Below are 22,605 nucleotides of genomic sequence, written 5' to 3' on the forward strand. Positions count from 1 at the left end.
CACAGGCGTTTAGAAGAAACACACTCACTATGAACACCAACTTCTGTATCTGCCTGATCATATTTAAAGGAACAGAAGAAATGTTTGTAATTAATCTGTGCAGTGAATACCAGATCATAGCATAGGCAGGTGCATGTCTAGATAAAATTTCTTGAAGCTAATTTAAACTTTCTACACACACCAGTAGATAATGTCAACATAAATAATACATTTCTTCTTGACCCTTTAAAGTAAGCCAACATATAGAAGATCCTGACTTACATTATGTATCTGGTACACTTCTGTATACTTCTATCATCTGTGGATAGACTTATAGTTTGTATGAAAATGGCACCTTTGGTAGAGCTCTATATCTTAAAACTCAGATTAAACCCAATAGTGGGTGGAAGTAGGTCCTGATTTTCCAACTTAAAGCTCTAGATTTGTACTAATTAGATTCTTTTAAAAGCTTTTAAAATTGAAAGTTTACTTTAGCTTCTACTTCATAGATGTTTTTATTCTAGTTATGCCTATGCTTGTAGAGAAAAAATATTTTCAAAGTTTTAAAATTCTTACATCTTTTATAAAATGCTGGAATGCATTTTTCAGTGCAGATATTTAAATGTGAGGTTGTTTTTAAACTGAATTACACAGAATCTCCTGAATATAAAGAAAAGACCTTATCTCATGGGACAACATGTGATTCCCTCCACATTTAGAAGCATCAAATTTTTAATTTTCTCCAGTGTTGTTTTGTATTATCTATTTGTCCTGTCACAAAATAAAGGGGAAGAGTGAATCACAGTGTTATAACTTGATAGCACTTTTTTTTTTCCATACTTATGCACCTTTCTTTGACCATTTCCATAGGGGGAAAATGCTGTTCCTTTGGTATTCACCCTAAGCCTTGGCAAAATCTGTATATTACCATGTCATTTAATTCACTGTATCATGAAAATAAAAATACTATGTGAAAAATGTGAAACAAAATTTAACAAATTGAAGTTGAAACTAACTTTCCATTTAGAGAATTTCAGATTTGCCTCTTAAAATGAAAATGAATTATTTTTTAAAACTATTAATTGAAATAACTAAATAGTAACTCAATTTATAAAACTAATTGCCTTCACTAGTGATTTTATTGGGACAATCTAAATAAGGTTTTTAAGATAATCTGCTAAATATTAAGAATACTTTGTGATATAGTCCTTAAAATGAGAGTACCTTAAAATATACCAAAAAGGTTAATTTGTTTGTGTGTTCCAGCATTGAAAACTAACCTCAGAATGTAAAGCAAAACATATAAAGACACCTACATTAGTCAGGAAATGAAGGGTTAAGAAGTAAGATTGGTTTCATATGTAATTCAAGTTATGTAGCTATGTGCTTAATGCTATTAAATCAGTTACTGTATGTTTGACCTCTTGATATACCAAGCTTTTGCCTTTCAGAACAGCTGGGTCGGCTAAGAATCATTTCCCAGTTCTTTTCATTGTAGATCAGATGACTCTCGCTTTATCACCCTTGGAGGCCACATGAAGGACAAAGCAGAAAGATCCACACACAAAACTAATGTTTATATGGAGGCAGTGTGGGGGGAGGAAGGCAAAAGGCGGGGGATACACTTGGCCCTGATCTTCCAATGAACATAACAGAAGGACCAATTGAGACTTGAAACTGTTGTGTTACTCCAACCATTATTTAGTTACATCCTATCCATCTCTTACTCTCTTTGTATTGAACAGAGAGGCTCCGTTGGCTGCCTTGACTTTTGTAAATGTTTCACTCACTTAGTTGTGGTTTATCATTTGGACAGAATGCTACATTGGGGATTTTTCTCCCCTCTCTAAGGCTTCAAGGCAAAATGACTTCTGTTGCCTCATATTTGATACATGAACATACACTGTACTCTCTTCATTTTAAGAATCAAACCTAAGTTTATGGCAACAGAGAAAACTCCATTTTTCAGAAACAGCTTTTCCCTATAAAAGAACTTGAAAATAACTTTCCTAAGATCATTTTTTGACAGGGATATTAGTGAATAAAGGGAGGCATCTTTAATAATTTTTATATAAGTAAATGTCTTTATAAAAAAAAATCCCTATTGTTTTTTTGGTACTTAATTGCTCAAAGTGGACTCTTCTTAAATTGGTTTCTAATAGATATGAGATACTTAAAATTGCTACAAATCTCCAGTAAAGCTACAGTGTAACTCCATATAACTAAATAGTCTAGAAATGTATTTTTATTTAGAATTTACCTGTAAGATACCTTGAATATAAGTGTATTCTATTTTACTGTTTATATATACTTTCATTTTCAAATAATATTTGTTTCAACTATTTAGAAGTTAGAACTTTCTCATCGTTGATTTAAATCAACATCCTGTATTAAATGCAAGTATTCTATTACAAAAAATAAGACTACACCAGCCAGCCAAGATGCTGACATTTGGGCATGGTGATTATATATGGTGACCATGGACAGCGATGTTCCTGCTGATTCGGCAGCGATTCAAGGCTGCTTTTTCTGTGCTGACCTACCCTTTGAGTCTTTATGCACATTTGCTTTGAGAAAGAAATACTTCTTGATTTTTTGCTTTGTCTAAACCTACTTCCTTTACCAGACTTAAAAACCTATACCTTGTTGCATCAGCTGTCCATGTCTAGAACCAAATTGTCTTATGTGTGTATATGTGTTTGACTTGCATTGTTTTAAAATATACCACTTAGTTAATATGCTTTAATGGCTATCTTACTAAAGAAATATATTCATTAAAAACATAAGTTGGTAGGGAAGTGATTATTTTTTATTAGAGACTAAAGAAAACGTATCTTTACATGAGAAACTACGTGGTTATAAATTATTTTTACCAATTGAATACTATAGTAAAGATGTGCTTTTTCTAATACAGAGTCATACAGTATTAATAGGACTAAGTTAATACGAAGTATGATATGGATCAACGCTTATGGCATTGGTAACCTTGAACCATGTCATAACAAAGAAGAACAGGATGAACCCCTCCCTGGATAAGGCCATTTAAACAGAATGAACCTGAAAGTTTAGAGCCAATGATCATGAAAGACTTCATTCAAACCACTTAAATTCAGGAAAATTCTTTGTTTAATGGCATTCAAATAAATCAGAGTTCTTAGAAATAAATAAAAACACAGTTTAGTCTTTCTGCCTTTCTAAAAAAATTCAAGTTTACACATGGTAATAAGGCGTGTTCAAGCTTTAAACAGTTTAAATTGCCTTCTCACAGTAATTTAAAAGATTATCACAAATTTAATTCCTGAGATACAATTTCTAAAACATTCTAAAATATAAGAAAAACTAAATCTGAATACCAAAATTAGTGATTTCCTTCAAAAATAAGGGACTAAATTCTCCAATTAAGCTCACTGTATCTGCAGATTTTTTTCAAGACAACAAATTATAGAGTACATTTCTTAAGTAAACACTGATTAAGGACACGTTTCTCTTATTTTCCCACGTGAATAACTGAACATAATAAAACTATAATATGTCTTCATCATTCAGTAGTTAGAAAATAAAAGCCTTCATTGCTTTGGTGCCATATAGATTTATTTTGGGTCGACAACAATAACTTTGCACCATTTCCTTTCCTATTTCCAGGATTCTCAAAATGCTTCTTTTATTCATACATAGCAGAAAGTCTACAAAGCCTTGCGGCACTGACATTTTCACATTTCTTTGGGGACACAGCTAGCTGATTTTCTTCTGGCTTCTTCCAGTTTTGGAATCCCACATGATTATAATAGTAAAGTATACCAAGAAGAATAGGAAATGTAAGCAGGATACAAAACACACCAATACAGCAAATAAGTCCGGTAGTTTCTGAGGAGGATCCAGTGTGACAGTCATCGTCGTCAGAAGGATCATAGTGATCACTGACGTAAGAAACTATAAGAAGGGGGGAAAAAAGTGTTACTGCACAGTATAAAAGGTAACAGTTGAATGTACTGGTAACACTGGTTTATAGTTGTAAATGAGCAGAACTGAAGGGGACAGCTGGGGGTTCAATCTCCTCTACTAATGGATCTCAACCTAGTTTGTATGTAAGAGTCATTTGGGGTTTAAAAAAAAAAAAATCTCAACTCTCAGACCACATCCCAGGCCAATTAAATCAGAATCTCTGGGGAAGGCTCTACAAGTGATCCCCATGTGTAGCCAAAGCCTGAGAACCCCTTTAGATTTCATGTCACCCAAGCACTAAAAAAAAAGGTACCTGGAATAGATAATATTGCTAGTCAGGATTAAATTCACAGCATGCTCCAAGGGTCTATGGGATATACAATTCTAAGTTAATCCAAGAATTCATCTATGAAGTTTTCCACAGCAAATGAAATATTACATTTCATATTCACTGAATACTTTCAATGAGCTAGTTCTATAGTAGAGCATCGTGGGACACATGAAAGAAAATGTCCTCTGGCCTCAAAGAGCTTCCAATTTAGGGGACTACATGAACTAGTTAAATAAAATCACAAAGTCACATCTTATTAAATGCCAAAATGAGTAGTAGACATAACTGCATTTATTGTAATTGTGCACCAGTTTCCTTGTTCAGACCATACCACAGAACTTTCTACAGTGTTCTAAATGTGTATTCCCAAAAAGTAGCTGCTAACCGTATATGGCTACTGAGCATTTGAAACGTACCTGCTGTGAATGAGGAGCTGAATTTTTAATTTAACCACATGTGTCTAGTGTCTACTGTATTGAACAATATAGCTATAGACTGAGACAAGGACACAGAAGCTGCTTAAGTAAATGTAGAAAACAAGAAGTGAGAAAGAGAAGTCAGTGACTTTCATGATGAAAGTGGGACATAATGGAACCCTGAAAGATTCTTTAATGGCTGGATTATGACAGAACTGATGGGACCTGAAAAAAACTGTAATGCAGTGATCATTCTAGACAGAAGCCCAAAAGACTAAAAGAGTAACCTATCACTTGCTGTGTCTACTCTCCCATTCATTAGTGAACCCACACCAATTAGGCTTTCACTCCATTCTCCAATGAAACTGCCTTGCTAAAGATCTATAATGACCTCCACTAAACTAAACCCAGTAGTCAGTTCTTATTACCTTAATGGATCTCTCAGCAGCATTCAAAATAACACATCACTGGTATCTTGAAACCCTTCCTTCACTTGACTTCCATGACATCATTCTCTCCTGGTTTCCTCCCACATCACTAGTTAATCTTTCTCAGAACTTTGCTGGTTCCTTCTCAATCTATAATCACACTTTGGTGAGCTCACTCATTCAGGGACATGACTTTAATTACTATCTATATACTGAAGACTCAAATTACTGTGTCCAACTTGGACCTCTCTCCCCTAAACTCTAGGCTCATATATTCAAGTTTTCCTTAAAATCTCTACTTGGGTATCTAAGAAGTACCTAAAACTGTACATAAACTATCCTCAGTAAGATTAACATTTGACTTCACATTAGGAAATACGGAGGCCACAAGACAATGGGATGGATGATGTTCGGAGAGCAAAAATACCCTTCAAAAATGAAGGCGAAATAAACAAAGTCAATAGATTTGAAAATACTGACATAATACATTAGATATACTTCAAATACATTAGAATTGGAATAGAAAAATGGGAAGTAGTCAAGGAAATCCCCAAATATTTGTAAACTGAACGACAGATGCCTAAATAATTCATGAACCAAAGAAAAAAACTGATTACAAAAAATGGACTATATTTTTAACTAAATTAAAAAACATTTCAAAGTTTACGGAATATTGCTTTAAAATGGGGGTTTTATATGGGTTTGAATAACTATATAAAAATGGAAGAAGGGTCTCAAATCAACAACCTCTAACTTGAACTTTAAGAAACTAAAGAGCAAACCCAAACATGGAAAAGGGTATAATAAAATTAGAACCAAAATCAATGACATAGAAAACAAACAATAGAGAAGATCAATAACCAAAAGTAGGCTGTGTAAAAATATTTATAAATGAAACCACCAAACATTAGCTAGACTGACCATGGGCAAAAGAGAAGGTACAAATTCCCCAAGTTGGGAATGAAAAAGTAATATCACTCCTTACCGTATATAAAAATAAAAAAGGATGGTATGGGAATATAATAAATAAATAAACAACTGTTTGCCAACAAATTAGATAACAGATGAAGTGGACAAATTCTTAGACACACTACTGAAATTATGTCAAGAAATACAGAAAGTCTCAATAGACCTATTAACAAGAGATTGAATTAATCATATTTTTTAATTGAAGTACAGTTGATGTACAATATGTTAGTTTCAGGTGTACAGCAAAGTGATTCCGTTATATATATTTTTTCAGATTCTTTTCCATTATAGATTATTAAAAGATACTGAAAGTTGTTCCCTGTGCTATACAGTGAAAAACCCTTGTTGCTTACCTATTTTATGTAGTTTGTTAATCCCATACTCCTATTTTATCCCTCCCTCCTGAATCAGTCATCTTTAAGATCCCATGAAGAAAAGATCCAAGAACGGATGGCTTCACTGGTGAATTAAACCCAATGTTTCTAGAAGAATTAATCCCAGTCTTTCACAGCTCTTCCAGAAAGTAGAAAAAGAACCCTTCCTAACTCATTCCATGAGGCAACGTTAAGCTTGATTCCAAAATGATACAGATACCACAAAAAAGAAAACTACAGACCAATATCCCTTATGAATACAAAGTGCAAAAGTCGTCTACAAAATACTGACAAACCCAAGAAAGTGACATATAAGAGATTATACACCATGATCAAGTAGAATTTATCCCAAGAATGCAAGGATAGTTCAATATATAAAAATCAGTCAATGTAATATACCGTATTGATAAAGGAGAAAAAAACACATGATAATATCATTAGACACAGGAAAAGCACTGGACAAAATCCAATACCTTTTAATGATTAAAAAAAAATTCAAACTAGGAATAGAAGAGAACTTTCTAACCAAATAAAGGCCATATATAAAAACCCCACAACTACCATCATAGTTAACGTTAAAGGACTGGATGACTTCCCCCTAAAATCTGGAAGAAAACAAGATGTCCACACTTGTCACATGTGTTCAGCAAACTGTACTGGAGCTGACCAGCCAGGTAATTAGGCAAGGAAAAGAAAGAAAAGGCATCTAGATTTAAAGAGAAGACATAAAACTATCATAATTTACAGATGACATGATCTTGTATATAGAAAATCAAGGAATTCACTAAAAACTTAACACTAGTTCAATATTTTAAAAATCAGTTGTATTTTTATGCAGTACCAATGAACATTATGAAAACAAAATTAAGAAAACAATACCACTTACAAAAGCATCATAAAGAATAAAATACAAATGAATTTAACAAAAAAAAAGTGCAAAACCTGCACACTGAAAACTTCAGGCACTATTGAAGGGCGTTAAAGAATAAATAAACGGAAATACATCCTATGTTCACAGGTTTGGAAGACTAAATCGTGCTAAGATGGTAATGCTCCACAAATTTAAATACGCACTTAAAGCAATCCCTATAAAAATCTCAGCTGGGGTTTTAGAGAAATTAATGAGCTGATCCTAAAAAGAATACGGAAATACAACGGATTTAGAACAGCTAAAATGGTCCTGAAAATGAACAAAATTGGAGGACTCACATTTTCAGTTTTGAAAACTAACTACAAAACCACAGTAATCAAAACAGTGTGGAAACAGCATAAAGATAATACAGATCAGTGAAACAGAATTGAGAGTCCAGAAATAAACCATTACGTTTAAGATCTGTTGATTTTCTACAAGGGTGCCAATACAATTAGTGCTGGAACAACTATAAAGTTGGACTTCGACCTCACACCATACACAAAAATTAATTCAAAATGAATCAATGTCCTAAAGATAACTAAAATTATAAAACACTTCAAGAAAACATCAATCTTCATGACCTTTGGTTATACACAGTTTCTGAAGTATGACATCAAAAGCACAAACAACAAAAGAAACTGCTATTAGGCTTAATAAAAATGAAAACTCTTATGCTACAAACAATACCATCAAGAAAGTCAAAAAGCAACCCACAGAATGGGAGAAAATATTTGCAATTTAGTAAGAGACCTGCATTAAGAATGTATAGAGAACTCAAAAATACAGAAACAACTGAATTAAAACTGGGCAGTGTATGGGAATTCCCTGGTGGAATTCCATGCTTTCACTGCCAACAGCCTGGGTTCAATCCCTTGTCAGGAAGCGAAGATCCCACAAGCCACTCAATGCAGCCAAAAAAAAAAAAAAGGGAAAGGATTTGAATAGGCATTTCTCCAAAGAAATTATTTTTTAAAATACTCAACATTATTAGTCACTAGGGAAATGGAAAAAGTACAATGAGATACCACTTCACATCCATTTGGTGTGGCTATAATAAAAGATAATAACCAGTGCTGTCAAGGATATGGAGAAACTGGAACACTCATAAACTGCTGGTGGGAATGCAGAATCATGCAGCCCTCTGAAAGATAGCTGGGCAGTTTCTCAAAATGTTAACACAGAATTACCACTCCTAGGTATATACTTGAAGGAAATGGAAACACATGTGTACCAGTAAACTTAGACACAAATCTTCACAGCAGCATTATTCTTAATAGCCAAAAAGTGGAAGCAACCTAATGAGCCTCTACTGAAGACTAGATAGATAAAATGTGGTATATCCATATAATGAAATTGGCAGTAAAAAGGAAGGAAGTATTGATACACGCTGCTGCTAAGTCGCTTCAGTTGTGTCCGACTCTGTGTGACCCCATAGACGGCTACAACACAGGTAAAAATAAAAAACACACTAAGTGAAAGAAACCAGTCACCGAAGACCACATTTTGTATGATTCCATGTTACAGAATGTATGTCCCCACAAAATTCATATGTTGAAGCCCTAAGCCCCAATGTGACTGCATTTGGAGATGAGCCGAAATTAAGATTAAATAAATCATATGGGTAGGGCCTTAACCTTATAGGCCTGATGGCATCATAAGAAGAGGAAAAAACACCAAAGAATTCTCTGTCTACACAGATACACACACCAAGAGGCCACATGCGGAGACAGCAAGGTTACCTACAAACCGGGAAAAGAGAAACCAAAAGAAACCAATGCTGATGTCACACTAATTTTGGCCTTCCAGCCTTGTGAAAAAATAAGTTTCTGTTGTTTAAGCTACCTTGTGTGGTGTTCTATTATAGGAGCCCTAAGGGACTAATACATTCCATTTATATGAAATGTCCAGATAGGCAAATCTATAGAGACTGAAAGTAAATCAGTGGATGTCCAAGGCTGGATCTGGGGTGAGGGTGGAATGGAGAATGGACTGCTACAGGGCACAGGGTTTCTTTTTGGGGTGATGGAAAACTAAAATTAGGTAGTGTGAGGATTGTAAAACTCTGTGTGTACATATTTAAAACACAAGTTGCATGATTTAAGTGGGTAGATTTTATGAGTGAATTTATGGGAATTATATCTCAAAAATGCTAGGAAGAAAAACAACTTACCAAGTGTTGTATAATTCTGGGAAGAAATGTAAAACATGTAAAATATTTCCTAACAGAAGTGGAAAAACATTTCAGTTGCAATTCTTCTTCAGAAGTCTTTTCAAATATTGAAAAGGAAGTTGCACAAGCTATAAAAAATGCCATCACTGTCACAACTGAAGGCATTAGGAGTTCATCTTTTAATAGAAGAGGTAGCATACTATATAGGAAAAACAAAAGAGAATTGTCAATTCAAACCACAATCACTTTGTAAAAAAGTTTTAAATGAGTTTATAAGTACTATACTGAACATATTATATTGGAAATTGGTTTGACTCACCTAAATGTTGACACAAGTAAAAACCAAGTAGACATAAAAGGAATTTCGCTTAAAACTAAGCAGACTGGTCTAAAATAACAGAGAAAAATATTTTAGAGAATATAATTTCAATGCTTATATGTAAAAATGTGAACACATTTTATCTGATTTTTGACATAGCTAAAAAAACACAAAAATCACAAAACACAGCCAGCAAGGTCTCCACAGGGACTACTGATTTCATTTTTTAAAATAACTATCAATCCAAACTAAGTGAATCTAGACAGAGAGACGGTATCAGCTTGTCATAATAATTGGAAAACTGCTTCTTCCAGTATCATTAATGAAACTTTTTTTTCTCTGTCATACAAACAGTAGCTTAAAGAAAGGATAAACAACTGAACATTCAGAGAATCAAGCTTTTCCATATATTCCATCCAAGTTGGTAAATATGAATACCCTACTTGGTATGAAAGTTTTCAAACTTTTTTATGCTCTTCCGTGTGACCTAATACTCAGCTAAGTGAAAAGCTAAGACAGGATCATCATTGGCCACTGAATAGAGGCCAACAGAAGCAAAGAAAAATGATAAAGGGTTGATGATGGTAGAATAAAAGGAAAAAATGAGTAGGACAAGGCTACATGGAAAGAGAAACAGTATAGGAAGAGGAAGATAACACCAACAGATGGACCAACTGGCTTTATTAAAGAGCTGATTAAGGTCACGGGTCCAACATCTGTGACCTCCTGAGCACCAATCACCCCCGGTCGTTATTACCTTCTGGATTCAACTGTGGCTGTGTTCATGAAGAAGGGGGCTAGTCAGAAGACCTAAGTCCGAGCCTCATTGCTGACACTTACTTATGACCTTGAACAAATGATTAGTTTAACCTTTTTCTTATGTATATATGGAAATAATAACTTGGATTGCTGAGTAGTTGAACTCTTCCAAGTATTATCTAGTGTTTATTTTTCAGTAAAAAAAAATAACTTTACTAGTGATAGTAGTTGTTGAATTATATTTTGTTGTTGTTGTTATTTTTATTAGGGGTCTCCTTATTTTAAAAGGTTTTTGTATTCTCATTTCTTAAAAAGGATGACTTCTCATGGCAACCAGCGTATGAGATGTGAAGCCTGGGATTATAACTGACTGAAAACTACTGCACTAAAAGAAAATACTACAGGACTTTGATTGCTTGATGCTTTTAAAATCAGTATGTATTTCTGTTAATTACAAGCATTTAGAAAATGACTCAATAAACATTATTTTCTCTTTCTGGGTCAGAATCCTTTGCTATTTAATCACTTGATATTCATTTATTGAAAATGTATTATGTAAAGTGTTAGTCACTCAGTCGTGTCTAACTCTTTGTGACCGCGTGGACTGTGGCCTGCCAGGCTCCTCTGTCCATGGAATTCTCCAAGCAAGAATACTGGAGTGGATAGTCATTCCCTTCTACAGGGGATTTTCCCAACCCAGGATTGAACCCAGGTCTCCTGCATTGCAGGCAGATTCTTTACCATCTAAGCCACGGAGAGAAGGGGACAACAGAGAATGAGACGGTTGGATGGCACAACCAAATCAATGGACATGAGTCTAAGCAAACTCCAGGAGATAGTGAAGGACAGGGAAGCCTGGCGTGCTGCAGTCCATGGAGTCACAAAGAGCTGGACACAACTTAGCAAATGAACAACAACGCTTATGTCAAAGTGTTGCTCTGAAAGGGATGCAGTGAGAAGACAGAACTCAGCGCTTAGCTTCAAGGCACTTAATATTTGTAACTAAGCAGCAAAATCCTCAACATCCTCAACCTCTTCTTTCACTACCTTGTTCAAAACAAATTCTGGTTCTCTCTCCCCGAGGAAGAAAATGCTGCCCCTCTGCCTTCTCAGTTGTGCCTGTTTTATTGTTCCTGTTTCCCCAACCTTCAAACAGTTTGGCCCAGAGGAGAGAAAGAACCTCCTTGATCTTCATCATGACTTCCATACCAGCTCTCCCTTCTCCCTGCCCTAACAAGCTCCAGCTTTGAATCTCTTGTCGTCAGGCTTTATTCCCTATTATTCCTCATCTTTGTTATCATCCACCAGCCTCAAGAATCACTTCCCTCATTACTCAATAATTTCAACTCTTTACACACTATCTACAAAAAAAATACATGATTTTCAAGTGTCCAGCAGTCATTTAATATTTCCCTAGTCTGTTCCTACTCTGTGTCTCTTTAGAAAAATAGTTCACACTTTCTCTTCTCTCCTCATATTCCCAACATTTCCAACCTATTCTGACCTAATGACTTTGCCTTCCATTTCAATAAGAAATTTGAAGCAATGAAAAGAGAACTTTCACAGACATCACCATCACATTTGCTCTCTTCCTTAGCATCTGTACTGATAACAGCATGCTCTTTTATTAAGATGAACCACGCATGCACCTGTCCATAGCCAATCCTTCCATTTACGCTCTAGATACCACTCCAGCTCCCTCTTTGAAGGACACTGCTCCTGCAACTCTTATCTCTCCTGTATCACTGCTGCTGCTGCTGCTACATCGCCTCAGTCATGTCTGACTCTGTGCGACCCCATAGAGGGCAGCCCACTAGGCTCCGCTGTCCCTGGGATTCTCCAGGCAAGAACACTGGAGTGGGTTGCCATTTCCTTCTCCAATGCGTGAAAGTGAAAAGTGAAAGTGAAGTCGCTCAGTCGTGCCCGACTCTTTCCCTTTCTACTGACCATCTTCTGGCATTCTCTCTTCTATCTTAAATAACAAACCTCTTTGTCCCCAACTTCTCTGCCAGTTTTTGCAGAATTTCTTTGCTCCCCTTTTCAGCAAAACTCATTTAAAGAACTGCCAACCTGTCCCACACCATATACAAAAATTAACTCAAAATGGATCAAATACCTAAATGTAATTCTTAGAAGAAATAGGATAAATATTACCTTGGATTTGGCAATGGTCTGTAAGATACATCATCAAAAGCAAACACAATGAAGGAAAAGATAAATTGGATCTCATCAGAATTAAAAATGTTCATGAAAGAACATTATCAAGAAGGGGAAAATTCAAAGAATGGAAAAAAGTATCTGCTTATCATATATGTGATAAAGGTTTAATATCCAGAATATACAGAGAACTTCCAAAACTCAACAAGAAAAAGATAAACAACCACTTTAAAGCTGGGCAAAGGATTTAAATAACAGGCATTCTCTGAAGAAGATATACATATTGCCTGACAAGGACATAAAAAAGATGCTCAACATCACTAGTCATTAAGAAATGCAAATCAGAAGCACAGTGATATACCATTCCCTACCTACTAGGATGGCAAAAATAAAAACAGACAATAACAAATGCTGACAAGGTTGCAGAGAAATCAGAACCCTCATACATTACTGCTGCTGCTGCTGCTAAGTTGCTTCAGTCGTGTCTGACTCTGTGCGACCCCCATAGACAGCAGCCAACCAGGCTCCCCCGTCCTTGGGATTCTCAAGGCAAGAACAATGGAGTGGGTTGCCATTTCCTTCTCCAATGCATGAAAGTGAAAAGTGAAAGTGAAGTCGCTCAGTCATGTCTGACTTTTAGCGACCCCATGGACTGCAGCCTACCAGGCTCCTCTGTCCATGGGATTTTCCAGGCAAGAGTACTGGAGTGGGGTGCCATTGCCTTCTCCCATACATTACTGGTGTGATGTAAAATGGTATAACTTCTGTGGAAATTAATCTGGTGATTCCTCAGTAAGTTTACAGAATTGCTATGAGACCCAGAAATTCCACTCCTAGGTATAAACCCAAGAGAACTGAAAATACATGTGTATAAGTGGCACCATTCCCAATAGCCAAAAGGTCAAAACAACTCAAAATGTCCATCAACTGATGCACGGACAAACAAAATGTATATTCATCCATGCAGTATTATTCAGGCACAAAAATGGATGAAGGCCTAATACATGGTACCACAGGGATGAACTCTGAAAATACTATGCTAAGTGAAAGAGGTTGTCTGACAAAATGCCACGTATTTTATGACTGCATTTATATGAAATACCCAAAATAGGCAAATTCACAGAGAAAGCAGATCAGTGGTTACAAGCATTAAGGGAAGGGGAGAATGGGGAATGACTGCTTAATGTGTACAAGATTTCCTTTTTGGAGAGATGAAAATATTCTATGAGTAGACAGTAGTGATGGTTACACAACACTGTGAATGTACTAATGGTGTATTTTACCATATGTATGTAACTGTCCTGGTGGCTCAGAGGGTAAAGAATCTGCTTGCAATGCAGGAGACAGGGATTCAATCCCTGGGTCAGGAAGATCCCCTGGAGAAGGGAATGGCAACCCACTGCAGTATTCTTGCCTGGAGAATTCCATGGACAGAGGAGCCTGGTGGGCTATAATCCATGGGATCACAAACAGTTGGGCATGACTGAGTGACTAACACTTTGACTTTCTTTTCACTTTCATATATCTTTAAAAAAAGCTCTATACTTGTCTTCAATTCTTCTCTTCTTGTTATGTCTTAAACCCACTCTAATCAGGCTTTTCCCTGCATCACTCTATCAACACTAGCCGTTTCAAAGTCACCAGTGACTTCCACTTCAGTACAACAGTCTATTCCTAACCCTCATTTTATTTGACCTATTCACAGCCTCTGATGCAACTGATTACCTCATTCTATTGTTCCCTGAATATATCAGGCATACTCCCATCTTAGGGCTTCGGCACTGGCTGTCTAGGATGTTACTCACCCAGATATCCATTGGGCTAACCCTCATCTCATCCAGTCCACTCAAATATCTCAACAAGGTCTACCTCAACATCCTCATAAAACTGCAACCTGCACTTGCTCCTTTACCCCACCTCCAATAACTCTCAACTTCTCTTAATCTCTTTTATGTATCCTTTATGGCCTTTATTACCTTCTAACACTTTAATTTCTTATTTTTATTTAATTATTAGTGTCTGTCCTTGAGAATCAAACCTAAGAAAGTAGCAATTCTGTTATGTTTTGTTCACAGATATATCCCAAGTGCACAGAACAGTACCTGGTAAATAGTAGGACCTCAATAAATATTTATTGAATGAAATATTCATTTAATGATAGATTAGCTGGAACCAGATCGAGAAGAACTTTTAATGTTAACTTTAAAATATTTGATCAAAATTAAAGTCACTTACTGTTATAAATAATCAAAATACAGTTGTAGAGTCTGAACTCCCAGAAATTCAGGGACCACGAGCTAACCTCAAGGGTCAGATTACAGGTCATCGATCAAAGACATTTCTACAGAGTAGAAATGCTGGGGGAAATTATGCATGTTTGAAAGAAGCACCTCTCCATAATTTCATCCCCTGGCACTTGGGATTTGTGTAGGGTCAGCTGAGGCTTACACAACAGGGCTCACATCTAACTCAAGTTTAGAATTTGTGGGGTGAAATTATTCTGCCCTCTCGGTCTACAATTGTACAAGACTATTTTGTTCAGAGGAAAGAGGCCTGCCCCATAGGCCGGCTTATTCTAAAACTACACTGAGGTTTTAGTCCAAAGCTCCACCTAATAAAAGCAGTACTTCCTTCCACTAGTCATTGGTCATTTCATACATGTATCTTTCACAGGAACCTAGCAAACAGGGTGAGGTGGGACTGAGCTAGGACAGGATTCAAGTATTCCACGGTGTTCTGGGCATTATTTTAATAGTGGGATAATACACCCGCAACTGCCACCCAATTTCTATGAAATCTGAAAAAAAATTAATGCTCCTAGATTTACAGACTACCAGTAGAGTCTAAACAAAAGTCTTGACAGAAGAACTAGAAAGGAGGCAACATATAAAAAAACCCCTAAAGAGCTTAACAGAGAGAACCAGGCTATTGAATAGTAACAGAAATGAATGAAATGAAAAAGGCAAAGAGGACAAACAGGCTTCAGCCAGAGTACAGCCATCTTTAGAAGACCATTTTTATTAGCAAGTTCAAAATGAAAAAACAGGAAGAAATACTAAGTATGTCAGAAATGATTCTATAAAATTTTACCAGTTTAAAGAAGTAAAATTGTAACAGGACATCATTCTAAAAAAATGTGATTTTATGAAATAATTTTATGCAACTGTGTTACATTTGTATAGTTTTGATTTGCACTTAGATGATTATATGTAAGTATTAGATTCATGTATATATCATAATAATAAATAAAACACATACTTGAAACCGTTTTACTTACAGTGATACCAAAAGAATGGACTTTTCATGCACTTGGAAAGAAAATAAAAAGAATGATAGTGCACAGCTAACCTTTAAGGAAAAAGGACAGAAAATCAGATACAAAAACTTACAATAGCAATTTAGTGTAAGTCAGATTAAAATCATTTCAAGTAACATTTTAAAGTTTAATATAGCTTCTAGCTAAAAGGAAAATTATATACAATTGTAAGAGGCATAATATTTTATTCAAATTTAATTATCAAAATATTTTGAAAATTAACTATTGTAATACTTACCCATCTAAAACAAGTTCACTGCGTCTTAGTTATTAATAAAACTACTAAGTACTTCAGACACAATAATCATACCTTCATCCTCCCTTAGAATCTCTGACAATTTAAAAAGTATGAAGTCAAGAAGGTCAAAATATGAAAGTGACAAAATAAATCTATTTGAGTGTTTTTAAAACAGGCACTTCAGTAAAATATATACAATGTTTTATAAAGTAATCATTTGCTATCTGGGGTTTTAAATTAAAATTTAACTCTATCTTCAGGAGTTTATATTCTGCATATTAGACATCTCTCTATATACACCCAATCCAGTTGCTCAAGCAAAAAACCTGGCTCACTATCTTGTATATGCGTCACATCCAATCCATCAGCAAATGCTACCTACACCATCTCCTAATACACTACTCAGCCCACTTCTTCCCATTCCACCCGGCTGATGGTGGCAGAGGTGGTCTTAGCCACCCCCATCTCCCTCCTGGACCACTACAATGACCTCCTAAGTGGTAATGCTCTCGTCCCCTATAATCCATTCTCCATGTAGCCACAATATCAGATCATGTAATTTCCCTGGTTAATATCTTCCAATAGCTTCCCATTACACTTAGAATTAAAATCTAAACTTCTACATAATCTGGGTCCTGCCTTCCTCTTCCAATCTATTTCTTAATGTCTCCCTCACTCATTTCACATCAGTTATTTCACACTTGTCCCTTTAACGTCTCGAACTTGCCTTAAGGAAAAAAAAATTTACTTTTTATCAAGTCAGAGCCCAGATCGTCTTGTAATTGGTTACTTCTGACCAGTCATTCAGTTCAAGGCTCAAATGTCACTTCCCTAGAGAAGCCTTTTATTCAACCTAAAGTAGTGCTACCCTAACCAAACCCCACCAGCCCTCTTTTCACATAAACCTACTTTCTTCATAGTCTTCATTATGCCCAGATATTTTCCTATTAACTGATTCATTTTATTTACTGTCCTTGTGCCAACTAGCATGAGTGTCCCCAGTTAAGAAAGCAGGGATAATCAGCTGTCACTCATTGGCATGCCAGCACCGAGGAGAAGACCTGGCATGCTACAGGGCACTTAAAAAATACGTCCTGAAAATAATAGGTAAAAATCACTTGGCCACTACAGATTTATTAGTATTCGTACTACCAATTACCTCAGTTATAGACCTATATTAAGAAATAATTCAATCTAGACTGAAAGGAAAACACTTTAAAATTATAATGGGAAATGTTTTTAAAGCTAGTCAAGAAGAATTTAAAACATCAACAAAAGTAACTCACTACATTTTTTTTATTTTTTAAACACAATGGTTGGTATTAAAACACAATAAACAAAATTAGAAAATTAAGAGAAAGAAAATGTTTTTTTTTCTGCTTTTAATCCTAAAAGTAATCATCTCTAATATTGCTACAGTTATCAACACTCTGAAATCTCATTTCGGCACCTTTGAAATATAGTTATTTAGCATGGAATAACAATTTTACATAAGCTTGCAAATATTTCAAGTTAGGCCTACTGAAGACATCAGAATATTACTAACCACATCCCTCCTATTCTAAACATCCAACAGAGTATTAACTATGGATGACTTACTGTGCTCAGAGTTCATTCACAGAAACAAACAACAGAAATCATCAATAAGAAGGTAATTTAAAAAAAAAAAAAGGAACATGAAACTATGCTTTTTGCACTGTGGAACTGATAAGCACTTCTGAAATTCCTGACTGATATCTCTGCTCTGGCTTGCTTTTAGAATGCAATGTAAATAAGTGGCAGTCCCAGAATTGAAACCCTAATTTCTAAAATGTTGTCCCTTTAGAGAATCCCCTGGCAGTTCAGTGGCTAAGACTCCACACTTTCACAGCCAAGGGTACAGGTTTGCTGTCTGGTTGGGGAACTAAGATCCTGCAAACCACGTGGCATGGCCAAAGATTAGAAAAATAAAAAATAAAACGTTGTCCCTTTAGAAGTCCACTAGGACTATTTTCATAAACTAAATTTTCTTGATATTTTAAAAAGATAGTCTTTAAATGTCATTTTATAGACCAAGGTACATGGAACCAATTTTAAACACCACAGAAATACAACCAGGAGGAATTTATAAACCCACTCAGAGAAACCCCAAATGTAGAATATATACCCAGTCTATGTTCCAACTGACACAAGTCATCTTCCTAAAAGGGTAATCTGTCCCCTTTCCTCCAAAATCTTTTTTGCTCCTCTTGCACACAAATCAAACCCCAAATTATTCAAGCCAATATACAAGGTCTTACACAATTTGATCCTTTCTGACTCTTCTCTCTCCCTATATACTCTCCTAACCTCGACACACACACACTCCTACATCAGTCACACAAATCTCACTGGCTAACAGTTGTTCCCGCATGATTCCTTATCCTTTCCCACATCTGTACCTTCAAGGTCTTCCTCCTGTCTTAACCACCTAGTCCAAATCTTGCTCAGTTGTCAAAATTTGGCTCCAATCCCGCTTGCTTTAAGAAACTGTCTAAAATCTGCCTTCAAAGTAATGTCTCCCTTTCCCACACTATCATAGCACTCACTGTACCTGACAGAACTTAATACCCCAGCTTTAAAGCATAACAATTTAAACATGTCCATCGCCACTGTTTTCTTCTTTGCATTCCCTTACTGACCAACACGAGGAAATTAAATTAAACTGAAAGATTCTGATTGCTCAGCCTACTCCAAAACAGCACCTAAGTGTGTCAAACGCTCAATAAATGTTTGCCAAATAAATGAATGTCTTATATCTCAATCCAATAAATCCTGTTCAAAGCAGGAATATAATTATTTATATTTTTAAAAACTCAATTGCAGCAAGAATTAAGTATCTAAACTAATGAGCAACTTACCAGAGTAAATCTGAATCCTTTAGGAGAGGGATGAAGTGTCAATTTTATACATGCAGGAAGCAGGCTCAAAAATGTAAAACAAAAGCTAAAAAAGTAACAAAAATGAAACATTTACTTTCTTTATAGAAGTATACAACTAAAGCAAAGAAACATTTTTTAAAATGTAAGGATCACATTACTTATCAACTTAAGTTGATTTCTAGTTAAAGTTTTTTTATATATTAAGTAATAAATTCAAGACCAGATAACATTTAAATAAAATCCAGACACTGAAATATGTACACGCTTTAATATATATGTGATTATATAATATAGAACAAAACACTGTAGAACTAAATATTGCTTATGTTATTTTAGGATTTAGTATCTATTCTGGGAAAGATACAAAGATAGACAGCTAAAAGTCAATCAGCAAACACTCAAAACAGATATCATGGACTCAGTGAACATGACTGAGCAAACTTCAGGAGAGTGAAGGACAAGGAAGCCTGGTGTGCTGCAGTCCATGGGATCACAGAGTCAGACACGACTTAGTGTCTGAACAACAACAAAACAAGAAAATAAAACCAGGTATAAAGAAACAATTCTGTATTTGTTACGCAAACATTCATACAATTTACTCACAAGAGAACCTCATTAGCCCTCATTTCACAAAAGTTGATTATCTGATTTTCAACCCATGGTAAATCATAAAGAACAAGCTGGAAAGGGAGTGGGAAGGTGCCAGAGCTTCTCCTTGTGATGACTGATGGGCAAGGAGGAAAAAGAACTCAGCAATAAGCACAGTTGGAGCCACTTAGTACCAAGGCAAACAGCCTTTGAAAGCCCTGAAAACAATAGTTACAAGGCAAAATAATAACTGACTTTCCCACTTGAGGTAGCTTTGTGGCTTGTCAGCTTTACTAGTCTGCCTCCTGTTAAGGTGGGCTACAAAGGACATTCTCCAAAAGAATGGAAGGAAAGAGGCAGGCAGCACACACACATACACACACACCTCCCAGTCATTCAAACACTAATGATGGTGCTGCAGGAAAGAGATCTGCAGATTAATTAAAGTCCCTTTTCAACTGATTTTAAGTTAATCAAAAGGGTGCTATCTTGGGCCTGAATCACTTGGAAGCCTTTAAAAGAAGGCTTAGCGGACTTCCCTGGTGATCCACTGGTTAAGAAACTGCCTGCCAACGCAGCAGGCATGGGTTCAATCTTTGGTCCAAGAAGATTCCACAAGCCGCACAGCAACAAAGCCCTTGCGTCACAACTACTGAACCTGTGCTCTAGAGCCCATGTTCCGCGATAAGAGAAGCCACCTCAGTGAGAAGCCCATGGAAGCCCCACTCTTCACAACTAGAGAAAGCCCACAGGCAGTAACAAAGACCCGGCACAGCCGAAAATAAGTAATAAATAAATTAAAAACTTCAATGCTTTATTAAAAAAATTATAAAGAGGGCTTAGGCCTTCCCTGAGCTCAGACTCCAAACAGCAGTCGGCGGGAGGGGGTGGGGGGTGGGGGGGCTGGGGGGGGTGGGGAAGGGGGAGGAGGAGGATTGGAGGGATTGGTACAGCTCTCCCTTCCCCAGAGACCCTCTCCTGAATGCCTGCCTTGCGGACTTCCAGTTTGCTTAGCCAGCTCCCACAACTGTATAAGCCAATTCCTCGTAATAAATTCACACACACACACACACACACACACACACGACCTACTACTCATTTTACTTCTCACCCTGACTGATACACCACGGAAACTCGTGACTCTTCAAGGTCATGGTAAATCATGTTTAGTATACTCTGTTTAAGGAAGAGGGAAGTAGTAACAATAACTTTCACATAAAATGTTTCAAATAAAAGACTTCTGTTATACAGCAGCATAAGTTTACGTTATGTGGACTATTCACTAATGAAGTGGAGAAGGAAATGGCAACCCACTCCAGTATTCTTGCCTAGAGAATACCAGGACAGAGGAGCCTGGTAGGCTGCTGTCCATGCGGTTGCACAGAGTCAGACGTGACTGAAGTGACTTAGGATGCATGCATGCATTGGAGAAGGAACTGGCAACCCACTCCAGTATTGCCTGGAGAATCCCAGGGATGGAGGAGCTTGGTGGGCTGCCATCTATGGGGTCACACAGAGTTGGACACGACTGAAGCGACTTAGCAGCAGCACTAATGAAGAGTACCTTACTCCTATGATGCCAGATAAATGAGGTATTGCCATGACACTTTAAGAGTAGCTTATAAAACACTATATACAAACTTCATGTCTCTTACCTGATCATTATCTGGATGTGATGTGGCAAAATATCCCTGATCTTGAAAAAGACACTGAAGCTGCACCAAATATTGGCTACTTTATCCTTAAAAGAAATTTGTTAGTTTTACCTTCTAGTATGATTAAAAGAAATATTAAACTTCACAAAGTCCTAAATCTCTAAAGAGATAAACTTTTGGGTCATGGGAAATATTTGCTCACAATTTCATAACTAAGTTGATTAAACTCTCCAAAGAACACACACACACTCAAACAATGAGAACTTTCATTTTTTGCATGGGAGGTGATCTAAATCACTAGTCAATCATAATTTAGATGCTCCCAAAAAATACTTAATATTTTTCAAAGAGCAGCCCATTGTCCCTAAATACAGTTATTCATCTTTGGAAATGTATCTAAGAAATCTTTACTTTTTGTATTCTAATTGTATTCTGATTTGTAGAACACACGTTGTTTGACCCATTTACCACATGCCTACTAGCTACTAGCAATGGTAAGATAATGACTACTAGCTACTAGCAATGGTAAGAGTCAACTGTTAATGAATCAACAAGTTTAAAGACATTAGCAGCTGTGCTAGAATCACTTTCAAAATCATACTTGTAACTACAGTTCTCTGATCATGAAACCCATCCTCTGCAGAGCTGCTTAACTCACAGCTATGTAGGCATAACATCAAGAAAGTAACTATCACTGACAACTGTACCATCCTACTTCCCTCTGCTGGGCCAGTGAAACTGCTCTTCAGATTTTGAGGGCAACAAGTGAATGAAGGTGACCAACACCACCATAAAAATGCATGACACTCGTTTTTATAATTACCATGGTAAACACCATTTCTGAAATAGAAGCAAAGGCAAATAACCAGGCAGCTTACATGGAGGATTAAACTTTTCTTTATATAAGTGTTAAGGTTAGAGGATATATAAAGAAGTTAGGAACACCATTCTGAGTTCAAACTACAGCTCTGCCATGCACTAGCTATATGAACCTCTGACCTCAGTTTTCTGATCTGTAAGAATGGGTATATATAACTATCTCACCACTATGGCAAAGGATCAAATAAAATTACATGTGAAGTGTCTGGTACCTAGTAAGTGGTGGTGATGGCAATAATGATTGTTTATGATTCTCAGTACGGTCACTATCA

The 22,605-nt window shown here is 36.2% G+C and overlaps 2 protein-coding genes across 4 annotated transcripts in view; one reads left to right on the plus strand and one right to left on the minus strand.

The window, feature by feature from the left end:
- The window catches only part of ITGB3BP (integrin subunit beta 3 binding protein), a 106,635-nt gene extending 95,528 nt beyond the window's left edge, over positions 1–11,107 (plus strand). The window contains exons 8-9 of one of the 3 annotated variants that reach the window (XR_009735415.1): positions 6–129; positions 10,916–11,107. Coding sequence is in view for 2 of the 3 variants with exons in the window: in XM_061411741.1 (XP_061267725.1) it covers positions 6–13 (8 nt within the window). In the remaining variant the exon portion in view is untranslated. Of the gene's footprint in view, positions 1–5; positions 793–10,915 lie in introns of those variants that run through there. The other 2 variants (XM_061411741.1, XM_061411742.1) reach the window with 2 other exon arrangements.
- The window catches only part of ALG6 (ALG6 alpha-1,3-glucosyltransferase), a 57,545-nt gene continuing 38,488 nt past the window's right edge, over positions 3,549–22,605 (minus strand). Inside the window, exons 10-15 of the mRNA XM_061411738.1 lie at positions 21,455–21,540; positions 19,191–19,275; positions 16,035–16,105; positions 9,842–9,910; positions 9,523–9,721; positions 3,549–3,909 (exon numbers count right to left, since the gene is read on the minus strand). Of these exons, the coding sequence (XP_061267722.1) occupies positions 3,712–3,909; positions 9,523–9,721; positions 9,842–9,910; positions 16,035–16,105; positions 19,191–19,275; positions 21,455–21,540 (708 nt within the window). The 3' untranslated portion in view covers positions 3,549–3,711. The remainder of the gene's footprint in view (positions 3,910–9,522; positions 9,722–9,841; positions 9,911–16,034; positions 16,106–19,190; positions 19,276–21,454; positions 21,541–22,605) is intronic.

Source organism: Bos javanicus, chromosome 3, assembly GCF_032452875.1.
Source record: "Bos javanicus breed banteng chromosome 3, ARS-OSU_banteng_1.0, whole genome shotgun sequence".
In the NCBI taxonomy this organism is placed as follows: Eukaryota; Metazoa; Chordata; class Mammalia; order Artiodactyla; family Bovidae; genus Bos; species Bos javanicus.